This window comes from Styela clava, chromosome 3, assembly GCF_964204865.1.
Source record: "Styela clava chromosome 3, kaStyClav1.hap1.2, whole genome shotgun sequence".
Lineage (NCBI taxonomy): Eukaryota > Metazoa > Chordata > Ascidiacea > Stolidobranchia > Styelidae > Styela > Styela clava.
In genome coordinates this window covers 10,185,930-10,202,258 of record NC_135252.1, presented here as the reverse complement: position 1 = coordinate 10,202,258, position 16,329 = coordinate 10,185,930, and the positions used below count along the sequence as shown (strand labels likewise).

Sequence of the window (16,329 nt, the reverse complement as noted above, 5' to 3'; positions counted from 1 at the left end):
AAATCCTATCCTAGTACTTATACTAACTAGATAAATATTAATATTTTATTTTAAAACATGGCGGGGTGTTTTCCTAAAATCTCTTTTGCATAAGATCTGTAATATTTTGAAAGTGTTCAATCATATTATTGGTTCACATATATATATTATTTAACTGACCGCAATTCGAAAATATTGATATCTAAATTGAACCTAGTCTAACGCAGATTTTCCTGGAGTTTCTTCATTCTCATTGCTGTAACTAAGCTAAGATTCCTCGGATAAAAATGATCATTGAAATATTTGATTTATATCTAAAGCTCAGATACAATTTAAAACTTACAAGAAGCTAGCAAAAACAAGCTATGTGTCTGCAATTCGAGTGAAAAAAGTTTCTGATTGGCAGATAAAATTCAATTGCCATTTTTGACATCTTGCTGATCAGGCGATGTTACGGAAGTATTCAAAGAAGACGTTGCCCTGATAATTCTGTTTTCACTTCTTCGCTTTTTTTTTATTTTTTGGTTTGCTTTCTTGTATTTTGACTCGAGGACGGATAAATTCTTCATACCTCCTTTTGCAACATATTTATTGTAAAATTTTTATCTCTGTTTTTCAGTGTATGTGTATAATGCGATATATATGTAGGCAGACACGTATACACTTGACAGTAATCAACACTAGGTGATTGCATACGATATTATGGCAAGTATTGAGTATTAGCACTGGCGAGAATGATCAAACGTAATATTATCTCTGTGCATCTCTGCGCAATGCAAATTTCCGCTTGGCATTCTATACAATGAAAGCGTATTACGCAGGATAGAAAGACAAACCTTACATCATTTATGAGCGGAAACCCGGATATGACGAATTCCACGAAGGCCAATAGGAGGGTCGTGCACATCGACAACGTATTGCCATCAAATACTGGTTGAATCGTTTAGTTAAGAGAGATCTGAAGATCTATTACGCCCAGCAGACTCGCTTCGTCCGTGCCATCCGAGTAAATAAATACTTTTGAAGGTTTTATTGTGTATTTACCGTCTTCGAGGGAGAGTAGTTGGAATGTCGACCAAAACTTCACAATATTTGTTTGCGGTTACCATATGTTTGTCGCAACCGTGGTTAAAATTCAGTTTACAGCTATTTCAATTTATCGCTTTTATGCTTCTCTAAATTGCTAACAATGAAATGTATGGATTTTTTTAACAGTATAGTCAACATTCTGATTACCGCTGCTGCTGCCTTCGATTGAATGGTTTTGCGAGGAAGCGGTGAACATATTGTGCTGGCAGGTTGCAGTCATATCCCGCATTGTTAGCTTATAGATCGGTTTGTGTTGCATATAGGTGTACAGTTCTAGCCATTTACTGCATTTCTTCATACTGGAACACACAAAAGAAACGGTGGCGCAGGAAGGTAAGCCAAAGAGCTTTAACGGTTCGTGTGGGTGTAAATTTAAAACTGAAGCAGAATTATCTTGCCTACGATAATAGACTGCTTGTTTGTCGTGAAAATAGACGATTGAAGTATTAACCTAGTAGGTGGACTTTATATAAAAATATTGTCTTGTGTTCATTTTAATGAAATCCAGTGAAGCATATTATTATCTAAATAACTAACGCAGAACCAGTTAAGTGTTTTATCATGAAATGGCATATCAGGCAATGGTAGCGAGCGTGCCGCTGAAATTCGTTACTTGTTAACTCATAAGAAAAACCCTATCTAATGGAAATTTACTGAGCCCGAAAAAGTAGTGTAATAATTTGATATTAGTTCGGTTTAAATGTAGCTCATTCTCTCGAAGCTTCTGTGTTGAATGTTAATGTTCATATAAACAGGTAGCGACTTACCTTCGGGAGTGGTTGATTCTCCCGAGGCGGGGGATAACACTGAACTGTATCAAGCTGATGATAAAGAGGAATATAAATCGCACATAAACGTGGATCTCTCGGACAAAGATTTAATTGAAATCCAGGTACGTCAGTTCTTTTATCAAATTAGAATAGCTAACAAGACCATAAATATTCAATCCCATAAGCGCTATGGCAATTTATATAAGCGTTCTGATTAACTCAGGTAAAGGCACGTCACAAAACTACTAGATACTGGCCATCTATGGCCTGTGAAACTATGAAATGTGCGAATTTCTGTTGGAAATATAGGCAGTTAAATTTTAAATCTCATTTAAAATATTGGGTCAGATTGGTATGGTTTCGAACATATATATCCAAAAAGAGATAATTGCCACTCTTAGTTGAAAACATTGTGTCGGGTTCATGGCTGTGGATTCAGTTTGGCCTGTTTCACAGGAGTAAAGGCTGTCAGTGTTGATAAAAGAAGTCAAATTTCACAGAAACTAAAAAAGAATTAAGTTGACTAAACATTAGTACATTCTAGAAGGCTTGTGTATGGAATAGTTTTGTTATCAAAATTTGAATTTTTCTGAGTTCGAAGCTGTAGTAGGAGTCGAAGCCAAATTTTATTCAACCGGAGTCAAGGTGTCCATTTTCTCGTATTCCGCAGCCGAGTTAGAGACCAGAATAGTAACCATTCGATCCTAATATCCCACCTGAGCTCAGACCTGAGCACTTTTCTGCTGCTTTAATTCTAAGTTTATTTCAATTCAAATAAATTTGATATATGTATTGACTATAATAAATAAATTTATATTATTTTATTTTATTACTTTCTTTGTGTTTTAGAAAATTCCTCCTCAAGCTACACCGGAAGGATCACCAACTATTTCAAGGTCAATTTTTTTTAATATGAACACCAAACCTACTCTCTCTTGCCACCCAATATATCTGTGTGAATTTACTTTACATATATATATATATTATACTGTTTAGGTACAGCCTTTCCTCAGAAGCAGAACACGAACGTCCCGCGCAATCAATTGTAGTGACAGGACTACCGAATAGCGCTTCGGCCAGTATTGAGAACTTAGCGGAAGACTCTGTAAGTACGCTAAACATTATACAACAACGATTGGTGTAGGAAAGCAGAGAAAATATTTGTATTGATACTATATTATTGTAGATGGCCATGTTTAAAATCAGTGTAAAGCGTAACAATTTGTGCCTTATACGGATCCAGAGATTTATGGTTAATAAACCAGTTTATACGTTATTTAACATTAACCAATTCAGTTAAAATATCACATTTATAATTTTTTACGCGCGCTATAGTCTATACAATCGTTAATTTACTGAGAATACCTTTTGCGAAGTTAAAAGCACGGATGTGATATTCTCAAAAAATCGATTCATAAGTATACCATGTATTTTGCCAATTATTCTAAACTTGGACATTTTAAAATCCTTTATATATTTCGCTTGATGAACCAAAGGATCAGCATTTACTCACAATTAGACACTGCTTTGAATTGAATATAAATGAAGGCTCAATAAAACTAAAGTAATAAACAAGGAATTTTGCGCGCGCAACAACGGAATATGAGCTCTTTCTTGGTAATATTGCGACACAACAAAGCGCTAATCGTGTGCTAGTGCTTTTTCCCATACGTTCCCCGCCCACGAATGAATGCATTGGTAAAATTTCTGTATTGAAATTGAATGAAGATACGTTGCAGTGTGAACAAATACGCATTCACGTGAGTTAGTGTTGGAAGAGCAAACTATAAAATTAGTAAATATGGAGAAATATATCAGTAAGGATAGCAGTTTGAAAATGATATTTAATGAGTGAAAGTAACCTGCGAACCGAAATGCCAAGAACCGTATTGAATAGTTGAAAATATGACCAATCTCTGTTATAATATATGTATATACACATTTTCTAGGATAAGGATACCGAAGAAAATCGTGTACAAGACGTTGATGACGCACCATCTGAAATACTATCACCAGCAATTTCTGCGTGCGAAGACATTATCCCTGCAAATACAACTTCATCAAGCAACATGGGACAACAGCCTTCGAAGAAGCCTACGCGTACAATTCCTAAAAATATTATGACCGAAGACCCCCAGGTATGAAATGACATTGTATGATGAAATAAAAGGAAATAAGGTGTTCATGTAATTTGCATAGTAAGTCGGGAACTTCTACTATCAAAAATAACATGAACTTCTCTTGTGGAAAATTAGAAAAGGTCATATTTAAAATTTCTGAAAGCGAATCCAACAGAACCACATATTCGGGATTAACAATTATCGGTCTTCGTCATTTTGATATATTTTTGACATATATTTTCTATCATAGAGTTCAATGTAAGTGAAAAACAAAACAGATCAAAATAGCATATATAGCTTCCATTATTGTTGTTTTTCGAATGGTACCACGCATTTGACATTAGCAAAAAAATATTCTTTCTATACCAGGATTTCCAGCAACGACAAAGAGTGGTTGAAACGGAGGTTACAGGAAACTGTCGTCCGTGGTCAGAGCATGTATATTATAAACTGTTTCTAGATACAGAAGGAAGACTAGCATCCTTAATGGTTTTGAAATGTGAAATCACGTTTGTCGATGTATTTACAGATGTCGAACATGTGTTGTATAGATCTAGATTTATTGGTGAGTAAATTTTAATGACGCACAGTTATTGACTTTGACAGGAAAATATTTCGTTTGCGTTTGATACAAAGTAGAATAAGTATATAGGCATTTTCACAGTAACTCACTTTGTTAAAATACATTGTTAAATCACATCGTATAGAATATAGATAGTACCAGGTAAACAAATTGTATCAAATTATCTACCTCATTATAGCATTTACTTTAATGAGTGACAATACAGTCTCTACTTCAATTTTGTTTTACTGGCATTTTCAGGTCTTCTTACCAATTTTTAATTACAAGTTGTCAATGTTTTACTACGAACAAACCTGGTAGCAACCACTTGCTTTTCGTAAGTCATCATATATTATATACTGTTTAAATAAATATTTTCTTTTAATTTTAAACTCAGGTGGAAAGGCCGACGGTGTTACCCAGTTATTTGTATTCGATCTCATGAAAGTACCATGGGAAGAGAAAATTCCAAAATCTCAAGCTATCGAACTCAATGTGGACATTGTTATGAGCTCATCTCCGATATATACATGCGCAGAGACGTTGCTAAATTTGATACAACTCGAGAAGGTATATTTTACAGCAGGGGTGTTCAACCTGCGGTCCGCGGGCCAAACGCAGCCCACATGGAAAATTGTGCGGCCCGCGGAAAAGTGCCAATTTTGTATGATGTGCGGCGAAACGAGTTTTTAATTTAGTTTAATCTGGTACGTGCGAGTAATTCCAATCTCTTACAATGCTCTAACAGCTAGCTTGTGCGAAGCGAACAACGCGTGTCATAAGATCAATACCTGAAATTTTTGTGCCCACAACTACCAGAATGTCTAGGTTAAATAAAGGTGCAGCCCGCGATTTCACCCAGTTATTTGTATCCGGCCTTCCTGTATCAAAGTTTGCACACCCCTGTTTTAAAGTATTTGAACATTTTACAATATTCTTGAATTACCGAAATAGTGATATTTACCCTTAGTACAATGTATAGTGTCATAGGTTATGTTAATTATGGTTATCACAAGTTTGAGGTTCGATTAATGTGTGATTCCTATATCTTGAGTGTTATAATGATACGATTTTATGCCGTGATCAAACACGCTATATGTTTCTCTTCAATACAGTCATATCTGAAGCACCGCCAATTTGAAGGACAATTGAATGTCACTATAAGGTTCGCTCATGCACTCGGCTGGGACGCAAAAGATGACGAAATGAGACACAAAGTACACGAAGGTGTGTATTATTCCAGAATATAATCTGAGAAAAAGTTTTCGACCGGTAAGTGAACAGAATTGACTGGCTATCCAATCCCACAAACAGAGGCGTGCCAAACTTTTCTGATGCCCAGCGCGAGATTCTGATACCCAACTTCAAAAATAATTCGAGATATAAACGAATTATAGATGTTGTTACACATACGAATGAATAAAGTAAAGATCAAGTAAGAGTGAAATGTAGTATTAATATTAACATGTGTGATAACGCGAACTCTGCAGCTTGCATCTGCTGCCCCTACAACGTGCTGCCCGGGACAGCTGCCCCTATAGCCCCCCTTTCTACCCATAAGCAAGCACAAAAAAATCGAATACTGTAATTTGACAACTTGGACTATATATAAGCATCGCAATTTCAGCACCACGCTCGCAGAATTTTTACAATCATCACCCAATAGTTAGAGTAGCATATGGATAGTAATTGCTGTGTAAGATACGTGATCATTTTGTTGTAATTAATATTGCTAGGGTTGCGCAACTTATATCGCGAAGGAATCAACTTGGAAGTAATGAGTGCAGACGTTGTATTGGAGGAAATGCGAGTTGACGACATTCTCATTTCTGACGAAGAACGTGTGCGACATCACATTTCTGCAAGGAGTGCCTGGACAATTCCGCCTATGAACTTCAAGGTAAAAACATTACCTAATGACTTCTCAATCTGAATTGAAACATAGCGTGTAATGTATGGTACTTACCCCTTGGAAGCAGGCGTTTTCGCAATTGCCCTTGCCAGCTATACCTGATACATAATCAAGCAAAATCTACTGGGGATCACACCGCTGATTCGGAATTGTAAATTCCAGCGCTGCCTGCCAAAACATCGCGCGAAAACGTTTGCTCGCTGAAGCATAAAATTAGTCTGCATCTCGTTCAGAAAACGTCCGCTTCCAAGAGTTCCCGCGCAAAACAAAAGTATGATACAGCAGAATCTGACGACTCTTCGTCAGAAGAGGATTTTGAAGCACTAGAAGAGGACGACATGTATCACGTTTACCTTCTAGAGAAGCTAGATAAAATTATGAATCATAACTACAAGAATTCAAAACTAGGTGCGATTCAAACAGCAGATAGTCCGCCATTGAATCTTTCTATAACCTAATTTTATGAATTATTGATTGTAAAGAGTATATTCGATAATGTTTCCCAGAAACTGTATATTTTCAAATAAAATCTTTGGCTTCAAAAGAAAATTGTGCATTTTGGAATATTTATGTGAGAAAAAATAAAATGTCTGGGGTTTCCATAAGTCTGGTGTGCGAAAAATAGTATATTAACGTATATTGATTGCGCTGTTGTTATGCCAGAATATATTTGGGATCATTGAGGATAGAAGAGATATCATTGCTCAAACCTCGCCTGTAAATAGGCCCTTTTCAAGGCCCGTTTGAATGGACAAGGCCGCCAGGTCAAGTCATATTTAGTAACAGTTTAATAAAAAATATATGAAAAATTGGAATAAAATTGTCATACTCGCTTATGAGCAATCGACCTGCATGACTGGGTTTCCACATTTTCAAATACCAAACTCGTAGTTCCAGCTATAAAACCGGTTAAATAATACAATTTTCATGCAGACTTACGAATCGACAAAGGAATCGAATCTTCGTGATGAAGACAAAACTGATACCAAGTCTCATACAGGAGAAGACGGCCAATCAATGTTCTCGGCGGGATCCTCAGGTGTTGAACGACCCGACCATCAGCCACCGGAGATTATGATGTCAACGATGGACGATGGTTATTATGTCTATACACATTCCAGTTTATGGGCGATGTTGAGAGGAACAAAACGAACGAAGAGTATTCTGGAGGAGACCATCGAATGCTCCACTTAGCGTCCAATTCTAGTGAACAAAATTGTTGATTGATTTATTTATTGATTGTTTAATGTACATATTGAATCTAAGATTTTATTGACAATTTGCATTCAAGTACTTGTTTTCTTCAACTGCCACTTCAAAAATAAATATGCAGAATTTGGAATGCGTTCATTTTATGAATATCAAAAAGTGGGTAACAATTCCCCAGCTCGTAAAATGTTTTAACTCAAATACTAGTATTGTCAAATCATACATTCAGTGGCCAAAAATACATTACCAAAATTCAGATTGCGAGTTAAGTAGCAAATTAAACCCCTGAGACGCAGTATATTTTTCTCAAAGAATAGAAATAGCCGTGAGGATGCAATGTGTCGCAATGCATAAATGGACGGTATCTCTCGTAAATATATGTGTTGGTAACTGCTCCATTGCGCATGCTTAAGATTTTTTCACGCATGTGTGAATTGCCGTTGATGGATTATACACTAAAGTGCACATCAGTGATGTTCGTAACTATATCGAGTAGTCGATAGCGCGAGACAGGCTATGTGTAAGGAATGACAGGTCGAACAGATATGCATTAACGATAATTCAGACATTTAATCGGGATTTTTTGTTTTAGAATTAGCATTTATTGTTCAGGCGATTTTGCAGAGTAGATAAATTCAATTGTGTCTTAATACGATTCGCGATAAAGATATGTCGACATTTTTATACCTTCTGTTGGTTGGAGCTTACATAACAAAAACTACGTCTTACACATGCCCTTCTGGGTGTGATTGTGCGTATTACAACTCAATACATACATTGGAATGTAACAGTCAAGACTTGCAAGAAATTCCACAAAATATTCCAGAATGGACGACTCTTCTGGAGTTGGATGCGAACGAATTAACTGAATTGGACCTCAATTTCTGCGACGTCTGTATTTATTTTGAGGATTTCAGTTTTCGTTACAATCGTATAAGCAATATCATTATAAAGAAAAATATAACATCGAGGTATGATAAATCACGCAATCTACGTTGTCAAGACTCTACCTCGATATTCCCAAGAGTTGTAAATGTAGACTTGAAAGGGAATTTAATACAGAAATTACCGAAGTGTCTATGGTTCGTATGGCCAGTACTGAAGATTTTAGATTTGAGAGAAAATCAAATCAGAAGTATACAAGACCTCAATTTGTCAGGATATTTTTCTTCGACAAACTCGATGGAAGAATTGTATCTGGGTGGTAATCGTATTTCCCAACTGATCAGAAAAGATCTATATTCAAGGACGTTGGCTTTGAAAAGACTTCGAATACTGGATCTTTCCAGAAACAAAATTCACACTATTGATAGTGGCGTTTTCACTTTTCTTGATGAAATCGTTGACGTTAATTTAAGCGACAATAAGATTGGGTGAGTAGAACTATCTCAAGCAAAGCTCTTAACATAGTTTGTATTCAATTGAATGTGCTTGTTTTTGTGCGCAAGTCATGGAATTCCCAATTTCTACTTTGAGACTGTCAGTAAACTTTTCCAAATTAGCACATGTAGGATATTAGTGGCAACCCCCCTTTAAGTTAGCCACAACTACTAAAATATTCCTCTTGTTTACAATACGGAAATGATAAACCTCATATATATCTATATAGTATTTCTATAAATCACTTTTACATAAAATAAAGTGAATCTATTTTGTTTGGTTTCTTCATGTTCAATTCATTTTTTTAGATTCCTTTCGGACTTCACATTTGTCACCCGTGGTGAAAAATTGGAGACTATATCATTGCGACGGAACTACATAGATTGGATCTCTATTCATGCATTCGCTGGTCTTCCAAATCTAAAAAGACTTGACCTGAGTTACAATGAAATAAGTTGTTTGCGCCCTAACACATTTTCAACTTGTCAAGTTCCCAACTTGAATTTACTGATACCGGGCTTAAACTTTGTTAATCCAGAACTAGTTCATTTTCACCGAAGGTTCAAAGTTAACTTATCTGGTCTGCAATACCTACAGCTGAGATCGAATAAATGGCATTGTGACTGCCAGCTGGGAGACCTCATCTCTGAGCAGCATTCAACATCTCGTATAGTTCAACAGACATTGTTAAAATGTTATACCCCAATGGAATATCAGAACAGATCATTATCAAGTACCCTAGCCCTTCTGAACTGCCAATAGAAAGCGTAGTGATAAAGTTATTGTTGCTGACATGTCGGCTATTGATCCAGCGTCAGGCCTTCGCTTCGTATCGCAGTCATTTTATATGGAACATGAATACAGCATTTCAGATATGTATATATCTTGTTGGTGGTCAGTTTGAAATTTTCAACGGAAAACTTCCCAAACTGAGTTCTCGGAGACGAAATCGATCATCGGAATCAAGTTTTTGTTGTCCGATCGGAAGATTGATTTATGATTGGATTTATGGCTTACAAACTTTCCCCGCCCACATCTTTGAATAAAGCGAGGCGTATATTGTTTTCAGTGAGTAGCCGAATTTAGAATGCATAAATACAATATATATATCATTATCAAGATAACCTAATCATCTCCTGCCTTGCCCAAAATTCCATATCAGCACACTAGGTTTTTATATAAATAACGTATCACACATGTCGACTGTTGAAATAAATTGAGTTTTTACTGAAATAGATTCCCAGAGAAATAAGTTCTAGTCTCATTTTTACGGATATTTATTCAACAAAAATCCAAAACTATTTACGATCCAGAAAAAGAGGCAAATTATCTAAGAATTCTTCCCGATTTATTATAATCCTAGACAGAATAATAAATAGTATTCATCACATGAAGAATCATTCTTTATATCGCAGGTGATATTGGACAAAATGCATATATTTTAGTTGAAAGACGGAGGAAACCATAACCGAACAGCGGTTTTGTACATACGGCAAACCATGGCAAGAGACGCCGCGGTTTGTTCGTGGCAGGAGCCTCCATTTATGGATACCATAAGGCATATAAACCAACGAAGCCTACGTAAAGAGCGCTAAACTTTTCGTGGGTAAGCCGGTGATTTTTGACTGTGCTCAATATCGGTAAACTGACCCTCAAATATGGCATTAAAAGGGTTTTTATCTTTAAGTAATTTCTCAAACGGCTTAGCTTCTACTACACACAATACGGTAAGCATGTAGATTTTTATTGTAACATGCACAAATTGCGATAACAACATATTGAAACAACAATTGCGACATCAAAAACAACCAACGAATAAAACAAAGTCAAGTAGTTTTAGTTCGTCAAATTTGTCGCCAAACAGAATAATAATAATGAAAAGAATAATAATGCCGTGATGACGATTAAGAAAAGTAAATGGAAATGGACAAACTGATAAAATCATTGTCTGTGCTCGGCGAACGAAGACGATGCCTTTAAAATGAATCTCTGTAGTTTTGTCCATCATCCGCATTATAAAATACCTATCCAGGCTAATCGAAGTCAATTTTAGTGTGTATTAAATATTATCCCTTGTTGAACCGCCAATATAGTATTGTTGCAAATTTTGATATTACAATGGTTGATATTTCCTTGACTGGCACGGATGAATAATTAAAAAAATACGAATTCGAACAGTTAAAAAGACTATGGCGTAAGAGGCATCGCTATATGTCCCAAAGTTTATGAAATTATGATAAAAAAATGAAATATAAGTCGAAGCACCAAGCGAAGTATTATTCAAGATAACGGTACAATATCTTATATAGAAATGATATATTAATTTGTTCACTTTCAAACAAAAAGTGTATTGTAAAATGTATTACCAGCGAAATACGAATCACAGATAAAAAGGTAGGTTATGCAAGGCCTGTGTGATTGGCCAATGCATATTTTAAAGGAAACATTCACCAGCTAAGGAGTACATTCACTTTTCACAGCAAATCACTGTTCCTATGTGTGATCGATCATGAACCGTAACTTAATATCCCAATTCCTATACATATCCAAACTTGGCCAAGTTTGAGCAGTCATGCATCCCAACCACACTTCTAATATTACAGTCTTAGGAAAGGTACTGAGCAGCAAGCTATATCATATAATGGGCAATGATTGGCACATTTTGTAGATGTATGGTTACCTTAGCTTAGATAGTTCATGGCGACATTAAAATAGGAAACCAAAAATGCAACAGTAAACTGAAACCGCACCTCAAAAATTGTTCAGGTAAATAGAATCGTGCAGGAGCTTGACGATATTAGAAAAAAGGTTTGAATGATAAAATATACAAATTCAGTTTCGGCGCTTGGGTGTCATTCAGTTATGAAGTGAAGACATTGCCAGCAGTAATAGTGCACTGTCTTGAGAGAATTTGCATTTCATAAATTTACCAAACAAAGCATTCAAAATATATGCATGCTTTTGTTCAGCCAGTTCCTCACGCTATGAATCGAGTGTAAGGCAAATAACATACCAGGTGTAATGTTAAAAACCTAATAGAAGACTTTTTCAAAATATCCGCTTTCGGGCATAACATTGTGTTGTATTATGAAAATTCACCAGCAACTTCAACAAAAAAAAAATTTAAAAAATAAATGAACGAAAAAATGTCTTGCAGCATTTACACATACATAGTTCACACCTCAACAAAAAATATACACGTCATAAGCACAGTCTATCAAAACATACTTAAAAGTTCGCGTACAAAGTATATGTGGTAATTGTTATGTTGCTCTTACAAAGTAACTACCATACAAGATACATAGGCGTTACATAAAACCTAAAATATAAACACTTGAACTGGTGATGACAAAGATGACTAAATGAATCAAATGTATGGAGAAACTAAAGATTATTTCCTGTGTCCATACAGTTACAAAAACGTATTCCCTTCTTGGGTTTGGACTTCTTCATTCTACCATCAGTGGTATAGCATATCAATACAATATAGACTCAGAAATATAGATTTAGAATTTAAAAAATCAGTTTGACAGATCACCAATATAACAGCAAATTGTTCCAAATATTGTCATGTGGTAGCTTTACTATGATTATAAAACACTATATCAGTGTGGATAGGAGTTGAGATCGGTTGACTACCAGAAATAACTAATGCCGCAAGTAAAGGTTATTATATATGACATCTATATACCTGTATAATATCTGCTACCTAACCACACTGAGATTGGAAATACAAACTTTGTATTGAAGCAGCATTGATTCTCATATAAAATTAATTTTGAATTTTGTCATCGATTAGATTGACAACTTCATAACTATTTCAAAGGCTACACTTTTCCAAAACTCATTTTTCATCAATCAATTTGTTTGTGCATCTGTACTTCTGTGGTGTATGAACAGGGACAACGCTTTCCACACAGATGGCAATCGCAATGTACCGCTTTGTCACACTGCAATTATGACCAGTATGCAATTTATGTTACTTCGAAGGCGACTTGTCTATTGGAAGATTGTTTTCAGTGACTGCTGGTTTGTGCTCGCTTGATGTAAAGTTGCAATAATTTCATCTGAAAATGTGCAAAGTAAGATTAGAAGGCAGAGTAGTAAATTAATAAAATTATATATCTTAGGGAAAGAAAACAGGGAATCTTAGGGAAAGAAAGCCAAATTTGATGCTTCTTAAGCACAAGAACATGTCTGCTCAAAAACATTATCTATTTGGATTTGATAAGCATATGAATGTTAAATATATTTGTTGAAACAAAGATTAATAATAAGAATAATCGGGGGAAGCTCTATTTCAAGAACGTTGATATTCAAAAGTGTTTTTCATTAAAAATTGATGATATAACAAAGAAATCATACTTCATTCAATTCTTATTCAAATCAAACACAACCAAGGCAAATATCATGATGAATACTTTAAATAAAATGGATAGGAAAAAATTCAAGAATAGAATATACATCCTAAATATAGCGACATATTCAGCACGAATCGAGCCAATGTGAGAAATTACAAAACAATCTTGTGTATTCACCTTACTACCAGATAATGATGAAAGATGTTTTTGTAAATCTTCTTCACCGATGACTTGATGGATAGCAACAAGACAAAATACTGCGGCTTTTCGCATGCTGCTTTCTGTACTATCATAACCCTTTGAAGAAATATTTATTATTTACAAAACAAATGAAACCGCTTCTATCATTTATTCTAATATGGATGTAGTATCTTGTAAATAACACTACACTATGACCAGGAATGACTGGAAATAAAATGAATATTGCGATTTATTCAAAATCAAGTCAATGCATCTGAAATAAAAAACTAAACTAATCCCATACCCGACATGGTACCAGACTGGTAACGGGACAGTGGTTTGCCATATGATAAAGCAGTCTTATCCGCTTTCCTCACCCCCAGGATAAATATGTAAATCCCATTATATTAGTTAAAATTAATTACTAGTTTTTCTAGAAAACTGTTAGAATATTTTCATTTGAGAAAAAGTAATACACACCAGATATCTGCTGTTCACACTGATTAACCCCCTATATAACTTTTAATTACCGTGAGAAACCAACCAAAACAGTACTAGGGCTGGGCATTTCTAATCGAATAGTAAATAATTCGAATTATTTTCGAATTGACGCCATCTTTTTTTTTCGTACACGGAAGATAGAGGTAAATGCGCCACTTTTTTTAAAGTCATATTTTTAAATTGAAGCCATATTTTGGAAATGCAAAATGACATTGATTTATTAATGATAAAATGTGTGTGTGACGGATTCGATGTCTTCAGTAATTACAATAAAAAAGTCACATACAAATACCAATTCTCCAAGTATTCGAGAATCTATTCGAAATAATGTGATTAAATTCACCAGGTATTCGAAAATGCCCAGCCCCGAACAGTATCAAAATTAGGGCCCAATTTATGAGAGTTTTTAAAATTTAAAAATTCGATACCGCCCAAGATATTACTATTATATTCTGGTAATGATAATATAGTATGCAATTATAGAAAACCGTTCTTACTTTAATTAAGCACGGTACAATATCATTTACAATCTTCGGAGAAAGTTCATCTTTCCTGGCCTTGTTGATGGCATTAGTTAACATTATAATAGAAGCTTGTGTTGTTGATGCATGAGTTCCATCAAGGAAGGGAATCAAGACTTGGAAGCAAAGATCTGGAGGCAAATAAGTTCCTAATGTTGTTGTTGTGTCTTCTGCTGCTCTCACAACCTAAAGATTAAGATTTTGATAAGCAGTGTTCCCATAAATCTGGTGACGACTGCAAGTGTTCCCTTTCATAATTATCCTTAAAAAAAATTTCTGAGTAAGCTCTTCACATATCAGAGGATATAGGACCATATTTGGAGCAAAAGACGTTAATAAGTGTCATATATAAGAATTTCTTTTCTGAAATAAAATAAAATTTTGCTTTGAGCTGATTGCGTTATAAAAAATTATACCTCATGGTTTCTATCTTTATGAGCTTCCAACACAGTGTAAACAATCGTTTCAATATAATCCGCAAAATTTTCCCAGGATATTCGGAGGAACATTTCTTTCAAAATTGCAAGTGAGAGTACTCTTGTCTCAGCCTATATAAAATCAAATGAATTTCATTCATAAATTTACAAAAAAAATAGAAGAATATTGTATTGTAGAATTTCATGACAGCTCAATTGATATGCAGATTACGCCGCGGTGTCAGAAGTCTGAAATCGTGAATTAAGTATGATTTTATTAACATTGGAGTCACAGTTAAAGTCATCATTTCAAGCTCCCCAGACTGGAGAGTTGGATTTTTGAAGTTAAGAGTCAGAATTTCAGACGTTTAGAGGGGTAAGCAAAGCTAGGATTAGCAATATAGACTCAAAGAAGCTTTTGGTATCAAAATTTTGCTTTCTTTGAAGTCTGAGTTAAAAGGTGCCTCAATGAAGAGTTCAAACAAGAGTCAGAATTTTTTTTCCAATGGCCTGGACTTTGGGAGTGAGATGTCAATTTTTTCCATTCGACAGCCCTGATGCTGGTGTTGCCCATCAGGCTATAAGCCGAGAAGACAGCTAAATTATGGCGGGCCACGATCTCTCGTACAGTTACCAGTCCATGTCAGTATGGAATTAGTTAGTCAGTTATTTGTTTCAGATGCATGGACTTGATGGCGGAGGAAGCCATAACCAACCAGCGGTTACGTTCTTCGGGTGGGAGTGCAGCAATCCTCTCGCAGATATTTATCCTCACAGGATTCAAACACAAGCAGGTTAATCAGAGGTGCGGTGGCGAGCGTTTTGTAACACTTAGCACGATGCACCACAAAGTTGAGTCTCAAAATTAGTTTTTTGAACTAGTTAAAATTTGAGCAATTGCATTTAAAAAACGTAATGAAAATTTTCCTACCTCTTCATCTTTAGCACATTCCAGAACATGCATGAGTAGAGGAACAAAATAATTTTCCCACTGGTATGATTTACCAGATAAAAATAATTTAGTATCACCGCTTCTCAAAGCCTTACGAAAATCCATCAGTGCAACTTTCCGCTGTGATTTCTTTTGTAATGCATTTGTAAGTTGCATCAGAAGTGAAGCTTCTTCCTGGCTGAATTCTGCATAAAAATGATTGTGCAGGCGATCAAAATTTTCAATCATTCGAAACAAACTACATAACTTAATTCAGTTAGAGGAAAGTCATTCATCGGGTCTGGTATAGTAAAGTACGACAAGTACTTCTAGTGGGTGTGGCTAAATAATTTTAGCATGCGTCATTCCTATCCCCCATCTGTCTACGTCATCCAAAT

The 16,329-nt window shown here is 35.4% G+C and overlaps 3 protein-coding genes across 13 annotated transcripts in view; 2 read left to right on the top strand and 1 right to left on the bottom strand.

The window, feature by feature from the left end:
• The first annotated feature begins 1,174 nt into the window (after positions 1 to 1,174).
• LOC120341798 (uncharacterized) lies at positions 1,175 to 7,783 on the top strand. 2 transcript variants are annotated; one of them, XM_078111063.1, is made up of 11 exons: positions 1,175 to 1,401; positions 1,824 to 1,960; positions 2,688 to 2,734; positions 2,835 to 2,943; positions 3,788 to 3,976; positions 4,328 to 4,523; positions 4,918 to 5,090; positions 5,636 to 5,747; positions 6,257 to 6,420; positions 6,666 to 6,840; positions 7,366 to 7,543. In XM_078111063.1, exons 5-11 carry the CDS (start codon positions 3,908 to 3,910, stop codon positions 7,398 to 7,400), a joined length of 924 nt encoding a protein of 307 aa, XP_077967189.1. In that variant the 5' UTR covers positions 1,175 to 1,401; positions 1,824 to 1,960; positions 2,688 to 2,734; positions 2,835 to 2,943; positions 3,788 to 3,907; the 3' UTR covers positions 7,401 to 7,543. The 2 variants fall into 2 exon arrangements, with proteins under 2 accessions (XP_077967189.1, XP_077967188.1); XM_078111062.1 differs by lacking the exon at positions 6,666 to 6,840 and having other exon boundaries at positions 1,178 to 1,401; positions 7,366 to 7,783.
• A 451-nt stretch (positions 7,784 to 8,234) lies between these two features.
• LOC120342570 (biglycan-like) lies at positions 8,235 to 10,513 on the top strand. Its single transcript, XM_039411448.2, has 2 exons — positions 8,235 to 9,014; positions 9,330 to 10,513. Exons 1-2 carry the CDS (start codon positions 8,311 to 8,313, stop codon positions 9,781 to 9,783), a joined length of 1,158 nt encoding a protein of 385 aa, XP_039267382.2. The 5' UTR covers positions 8,235 to 8,310; the 3' UTR covers positions 9,784 to 10,513.
• Positions 10,514 to 10,744: 231 nt separating this feature from the next.
• The window catches only part of LOC120342586 (CLIP-associating protein 1-B-like), a 47,832-nt gene continuing 42,247 nt past the window's right edge, over positions 10,745 to 16,329 (bottom strand). For all 10 annotated transcript variants that reach the window (XM_078110704.1, XM_039411476.2, XM_078110702.1 and 7 more), the window contains 5 exons: positions 15,932 to 16,137; positions 15,001 to 15,132; positions 14,561 to 14,770; positions 13,560 to 13,679; positions 10,745 to 13,088 (listed from right to left, as the gene is read on the bottom strand). In XM_078110704.1, coding sequence (XP_077966830.1) covers positions 13,038 to 13,088; positions 13,560 to 13,679; positions 14,561 to 14,770; positions 15,001 to 15,132; positions 15,932 to 16,137 — 719 coding nt within the window. In that variant the 3' untranslated portion in view covers positions 10,745 to 13,037. The remainder of the gene's footprint in view (positions 13,089 to 13,559; positions 13,680 to 14,560; positions 14,771 to 15,000; positions 15,133 to 15,931; positions 16,138 to 16,329) is intronic.

What these genes read in the sequence shown, in the direction of transcription:
- LOC120342570 (XM_039411448.2), top strand. Translation starts at nt 8,311, where the DNA reads ATGTCGACATTTTTATACCTTCTGTTGGTTGGAGCTTACATAACAAAA. An exon ending in TTAAGCGACAATAAGATTGG is followed by an intron (nt 9,015 to 9,329) that starts GTGAGTAGAACT and finishes TCATTTTTTTAG; the next exon opens with ATTCCTTTCGGACTTCACAT.
- LOC120341798 (XM_078111062.1), top strand. Translation starts at nt 3,908, where the DNA reads ATGGGACAACAGCCTTCGAAGAAGCCTACGCGTACAATTCCTAAAAAT. An exon ending in GTATAGATCTAGATTTATTG is followed by an intron (nt 4,524 to 4,917) that starts GTGAGTAAATTT and finishes TTTTAAACTCAG; the next exon opens with GTGGAAAGGCCGACGGTGTT. An exon ending in GAGACACAAAGTACACGAAG is followed by an intron (nt 5,748 to 6,256) that starts GTGTGTATTATT and finishes TAATATTGCTAG; the next exon opens with GGTTGCGCAACTTATATCGC.